General features: G+C 43.8%; 1 protein-coding gene across 1 annotated transcript; it reads right to left on the bottom strand.

Annotated features, from left to right (window-relative positions):
- Window positions 1–1,114: 1,114 nt before the first annotated feature.
- Window positions 1,115–5,174, bottom strand: LOC142382136 (sesquipedalian-1-like). The gene is made up of 3 exons (XM_075467659.1): window positions 5,096–5,174; window positions 4,457–4,565; window positions 1,115–3,771 (listed from the first exon to the last, which is right to left on the bottom strand). The coding sequence occupies exon 3, from the start codon at window positions 3,742–3,744 to the stop codon at window positions 2,860–2,862; it is 885 nt and encodes a 294-aa protein (XP_075323774.1). The 5' UTR covers window positions 3,745–3,771; window positions 4,457–4,565; window positions 5,096–5,174; the 3' UTR covers window positions 1,115–2,859.
- Between the last annotated feature and the right edge of the window lie 1,442 nt (window positions 5,175–6,616).

Below are 6,616 nucleotides of genomic sequence, written 5' to 3'. Positions count from 1 at the left end.
TAAACCATGAATGTTTTAAAGCAAATATCAAGTTAGATCACGTTAAACCGCGACAGTCTGGCATCACTTTGCCCAGCCTTGCCTCCTACGTATTTCAGGTGCAATGGCACTTTTGCATTTTGCACCACTGGCCCATTCACCCAAAAAGTTCATCTGTAAAAACACTCCCACAAAAAGAACACACCAGAAGTTATGTGCTTTGAAATGACAGATTCAGTGGAAGGACTGTTTCATAACCTTTGGCCAGGTAGTCCTAGGTAGTGAGAGTTCAGATAAAACATGGCGCACTTTCCCTTCTTTCTATCATTATTCTAATTCTTCTTTTAGTACTCATCAAAATCATTATCATTATTAGTAATGTACCTTTATATTGAAATGAGTGGACAGGAAGTAGCTCCCCTGTTGGAAGTTTCCTCCGCAGTCAGGACAGGAGCCTCGTGGACGTGTACGGAATGTGCAAGATGCAGAAACTGTTCATACTTTTAACATTATGTGCTCTTTCAGTCTGGTAACTGCAGTTTATGACAGAGTGATATAACATTATTTGTAGGCCTATTTGATGGTATAAAGCCCTTCCACAATATTTCCTATTCCCTTCAACTGAGGCTGGGAAACGAATACAACAAACCTGCACTAAAAACTCTTGCAGCGTCTCTTCAGTATGCATCCATCTCCATCGTCATGTGATGCGAGATGACTCCAGTGTCAAACTGATCCACTGTGAGTCTGACCTGACAAAATAAAAATAAAGATTAAAAAACAACAACACAATACTCATGCAGGTCTGCAGTGGAAAAAATGATCTTTATTTAAAACTCTAAAGTCATTTATTTTTCCAGGCTACCTCCACCTGTCCTACCAGGTGTGAGCTGCTGATAGCCCAGACGCAAAAGGACCTGGGATGTAAAATTGTTGCACAGTGACACCTGGTGAGAGTTAAGCTGCAGAGCACCAGGAAAGCGGACATGAATGGAGGGCCGTCTCTAATCCACATCATGACAAGAGGAAGGCCCCGAACAAACCATAATGACTGCAAACTTACTCAACCACTCAGATTTTCTGGAAATGTAGGAAACTGCGCCTCAAGCCAGCGATTACACAACAAAAAACTTGGTTTTGATTTAGAAGCACTGTTTATTAAATGGTTAACACGTAACATATTTGAAGGGTACCATAGTAGAACACCGTATAATCAGTTACCCAGCATAATACTCCAACTGTGTGCCGTAACACTCAAATTTGCTACTACAATAATAGAAATATATGAGAAAAATAAGACAATCATAGTTGTTGTTGTGCATTCCTCATTTGGCACTCTTAAAAAAAACAAACAAAAAAAAAACACATGACATTCACATGTCTCTGTGTCCTGGGATTACAGTGTCATACGTCTGGAAAAATTGGCACGAAATGCAGCTGTAATTTCAGAGATTATGTCAAACGTCTAGGTCGTGGCCTTTAAAAAGACAAAACAAAGAAACCATCCACATTGTAACACTTCTTCCATCTTTTCAGAAGAAATGAACAGTTATGATGCAGACTTAAAGTAACTGAGCCCTTGTCAAAACACTGGGTGCACCAAGATTAGCCTTTGGCAGCAAAGATGAAAAAGAAAGGAGTGGGGGGGGGGGGGGGGGGTCATTGCAGTCGTGTTATCACGTAACGGTTGCAGGTGCACCGTTCACAGTTCTTGAGGTTCATACAAAACGAAAATATAAAACAGCTCTCTGATCAGACACAAAGCGGGAGAACTCATCTTAAAAAGGCCTTTTTGTTAAACTGTTAAACGGAACAGAAAGCGAGAGGTTAGACGTTCGCACACAGTACAGATGAATGACCGCTTCACTCCTTTAGCAATGCTGAGGTAATCACTGCAGAAACAATCCAATGGAATGATTAAATGTAGGATTTGGTTGTCTATATATATAAAAAAAATAAATAAAATGAATCGAGCACAGCGTTAAAGTAAGTTGAGTGCTGTCATTTTAAGGATAAACCACTTCCTCTTATGGAGCTCAAGGTTCAAAAGAGAGCTAAGTGACGAGCACTCGTGTGACACGGCATCATCTGTCTGCTGGCTAACAAGGGCTAAAAATAAATGGTGTGTCGCTTTGAGCGTGACATCCAGCTCCCATCATCCCCGATGACTGCGGCGTGGGTAAGCAACCGCAAGGTTTCCAGGGTGAGAAGCGCCCCGTTCGGGGGATGAAAGAGAAAACTGGACAACTCAGGTCTAAAGTCAGGTAATGTCAAGTCATGGGAAACGAACGCCAACCGCCCTGATTGTGAAACTTTTTCTCCGCTGATGCGGAGTTTAAATCAGTCACTGGTTCAAGCACTTAGTTCGGAGGGGATTTGAAATGTTTCGTCACCGAGATGGAGAAGCTCGGACAGCACCGAAACAGGGTTAACGTCTCCGAACGACCTGGAACATGTGGATTTGTGTTGCAGCATCTTCGAGGCATCATTCATGTGGCCCTCTGCCATAATAAACTGAAAATCTCGGGCTTTCTCTATAAGAAAAGATTTGGCTGGGGTTATTTTTAGCAGGTACTTCTACAAACAAACAAAAAAGTTACGTTCTTGTGATTTTAAAATATTATTTATATATCTTTTGTATTTCTTGGATTGTAGAAAGGTTGGCGTTAAAGTGAATGACGGTTTGATTCCCCTGTGCCAGACAAGATTTGGAATCAGTCTCAATTTTTCTTCTAAATATGTGGAAAGACTGCGATTTGCAATTATGTCTTAGTGTTCCCGCCTTTCTGTTGGGAAATTTCAGAAGGGAAGTGCACTGCAGAATGATCAGAAAGGAATGATTCCACTGTGGAAAAAGAGGCGAACCACCTCAAGTCAGTTTTACTGGCTCTGCAGCCACTGCACCCTCAGTTCCTCCACCTCTTTCCCATACCAGTCATGGAGTTTGGAGAAGCAGTCGGTGCCAGGGGAGACCGGGCTCTCCAGTGATGCTCCTCTCCGTCGGGGTGGCACAGGCGGAGCCCTCGCGCCATCGGCCCCATAACCGATCCCGTTCCCAGGGTCTGCGCAGCCTTCCCAGGTCGCAAAGGAGGACGCTCCCTCGACGAAGCCATTAGCCAAACCAGCCGGTGGTTTACTCCATGCAACTCCATTCTCCTTGGAGCACCCGGAGACGAGCTGCACCTCATCCTGGAGGCTCCTCTGGGCAGAGGTGGCCATCATGGAAGGGGCACTTGATGACGATGATAAGGAAGATGAAGAAGACGAAGAAGTGGACGCTCCAGACTTGGACCGTGCCACCTGATTGCGTCGGGATGACTTAGGCTTACCCGGCTGGCCTCCAACTCCAACACAACCCACCCCAGCGGCCTCCAGGACCTCCTCCAGCTGCCTCTCCAGCTCCTTCACAACCAGCCTCATGTAGTCAAAGCTGGCCCTCGACAGCGCTTTCACCCACGACTCCATGGCTGCCTGGTTTTCGGCAGCCATCTTGTACACCCGCGCTTTGGCGCAATCAAACTTGACGGCAAAGGCAAACTCCTCGGCGGACTCGCAGAGCTCCACGGTGCATCCCTCGAGAACGATGACGCCGATGGGCTCTCGGCTGTCGCGCTCCTCAAAGTAGAAGAGCATGTTGCCCTTTAGGACGAACCAGCGCCGGTGATAAGCAGTGTTGCGTTCGCCCTTTTTAAACAGGAAGCCCGTCTTGTCGGGTGGCGAGTCACAGGTGGCGTAGTGCGCCACGCTGCGTTCATTCAGCTTCATCTTCTTCTCTGTGGATTCTTTATTTACCTAAAAATAAAAAATAAAAAACACAACGTAAGGACAGAGGTCATATTTTAGCCTCTTTGCTCTAAATTTGAAGCTTTCTTAGTCAGAGAACCAGACCACTTTTATGAGACAATGAAGCTGATTCAGCGTCACATTCCTGGGCAGGTGCTTGCCAAAAAGACTTGAACCAACCTTCCCTCTCTGAGAGGTGGTGCCAGTGCATGCTATGGTTTTTGTATTACTTTCACTTTACCAGGGCAGCACACACAGTCCCAGACAAAAAAAAAAAAAGCAGATTTAAAAGGCTTGTTATTGTGGTTTGGGCTGAGCAATCACATGCTCAGCAGTAAACTGGAGCTCAGGCCTTCCCACTAAGTAAACAACCACTAATCTAGTTTCCTTTGGTCAATATGGAAACGCCGTCACTCAGGCTTATCTTCATCTAAACTTTTTTTTTTTATCGTTTCTAAAACAGGAGTGTGCACTCCTCTTCTTTTACCTCACACCATTAAGGCGCCACACAAAGCTTCGGTGATTCATATGTCAGCGCTAAAACAAAAAAGACAGTTTGGCTCCTTGGAAAGCAAAATATACAAAAATACTTTGTGTGCTTGTATAACATTTGCTGCTTAAAGTGCAATGTTACAGTCTGATTGGGCCAAAAGCTGTCAGTGAGGCCACACATTTACAGTAGGCTGGTACTTACATGTTTATCTAATATCCAGCTGACGTCCACCCCAGTCCTCCCATCACATCTGGAGCTCTCCGCTTATCAAGTCTCCACCTTCTTCTGTCTGTCTCTCCCCAAACAAAGACTAGAAGGGAAAAAAAACAATGTTCCCAGTGTTAGAAACATACGTCCACTCTGCCAGCTGACCAAACTCGTACATGTGGAATTAAGTCCGCGTCCAGTTTCATACGTGCACCAGATTAGCTGTGTTTTTCTCCCCCATCTCTGCGGGCTAATCCCGTCTGGGCGAGTGATTCAGAGTCGAGTGGGCTGGTGTGTCACAAGCTTTTGACACATCAGCATTTTACAGGAATTCATCTCGGCCTATCACACCGCCTCAGTTAACGCGGACAAAAATCCACGAACGAGCACGGCACGCTGTGAAAACACGTCTGTCTGTGCCAACTAGCTACAATGCTTTTAGCCACTTTTTTTTTTTTTTTTTTTTTTCCCATTGCAACTATGCACCGAGAGTCAGCGTTCCCGAGTTCACCGAGTTACAGCTGGACCCACGACACGAGTTATTCATGATAATGGCGCGCCATAACAAGCTGAGTGTAACTATTAGTTACCAGCGCATAAAAATGTCTCTTTCGGCCAAGCTGATAATCTCACCGTTGTATATTTTATTTTCATCTCCTCCTGGCTTCTTTCTTTCTTTTTCCCGTTCCTTTCTTTCGTCACGTGACCAGCAGGAGGCGCACACGTTGTTTCGCCGGCGACCAGCTTGGCCGGGCGGTGTCGTTCGTAAAATTCAGCTCCCACCGTGGCGAAGCGGGCCTTGTCCGGATGTACGCAGACACAAAACAAGCGCACCCCGTCTTTGCCCTTGGAAAGGTGGCGCTGAGAGCAGTGATCTGCTGTTGCTGCACCTGCGTGGATGTAAAGTACCAGGAAGGCTTGCTGAGTATGAAACGAGGGTTTTTCCCCAGTCTCTGGCTTGTCAGGGTCGATTTGAATAAGATTGGATAAAATATAATATTTTTACGTTGCTGATTTTTCTTTTTTCTTTTTTATAGATGAGACGAGTGCCCAATGGTTAGAGTAGACCAACAGCACGGGTTAATTATAATTCCATTAACATATTCATGTTATATTTATTTTTGAATTTGCATTGAACCTTTATTCTTTGATATATTTCTACATTTGAATTGATTTCCAATGGGCTAGAACTCCAAAATAAACCTCGGTAGGTGAAGCACTGAGATATCTTACATGAAGGACAGCGTTAACACTGAATAACTAAGCAATTAGTCAGAATTTTTTTCATGTATCTGTCGTTGTCACTGAAATACTAATTGCACAATCTGGTTGTGGTTATGTGACAGTGAATTTCTTCAGCTATTTTTAGATGCTGTGCGCACCAACTAAAAAAAATCTGAATAATCAAGGAAATGACTGCTGCCCTGAAAATTCCCACAAGTTTTGAGTAATATCTCTGATGTATTTATAGGTAAGCTAAATTTGAATGTGCAGCTTTTAGAGAAAAGCTACATGTGTTCTTTATTTGCTTTACAGACAGGTTTAAAGAAGCCCGATCTCATCTAGCGCATTATTTTAAAGGTCTTCTAAATGATTTTCTAAATAACAGCTGCAAATAACTGAGATACTCAAGCAAATAGTTTTGTAGTTAGTAGTTGGGAGGTGATATGTATTTTCCTACTTTACTCTCTGTCCATTTGCTCTTTGTCTGTTCTTGTTTTTGAATATTTTTCCAATATGAGTGACGCATTTTCATTGAACTTGTTAAATGACTCTGATGATATTCGCCTCTAAAGGTCTGGCCACTCTGCTGTGGTCAAATCGTACATTCACAGAAATGACAACAAGGTACTTTATGATCTAAACCTTTTTTTTGTATGTACATACATATTCTTTTTTTCAGCAGCCACTTGATTCCCATCCACAAAAAGCACCTATACACAACCGCTGTCTTCTTTCATGTTGTACTTTTGCTCGAGGGTGCCAGGGCGGTGAGTCAAATGTGTCGTTTTCTGATGCACATTTTACTGATTTTTCCAGTTCATGGATTTGAACTCAAGACATTCCAGCCACAAAACTCCCTTTTTGTTCTTTAGGCCATCCCTATAATCCTGTCCTTCATCATAGTGGTGCTGAGTAGCTGGCTGCTGCCTG

Source organism: Odontesthes bonariensis, chromosome 6 (assembly GCF_027942865.1).
Source record: "Odontesthes bonariensis isolate fOdoBon6 chromosome 6, fOdoBon6.hap1, whole genome shotgun sequence".
Lineage (NCBI taxonomy): Eukaryota > Metazoa > Chordata > Actinopteri > Atheriniformes > Atherinopsidae > Odontesthes > Odontesthes bonariensis.
Note: the sequence above shows the minus strand (reverse complement) of the source record. Positions and strands in the feature narration are given on the sequence as shown.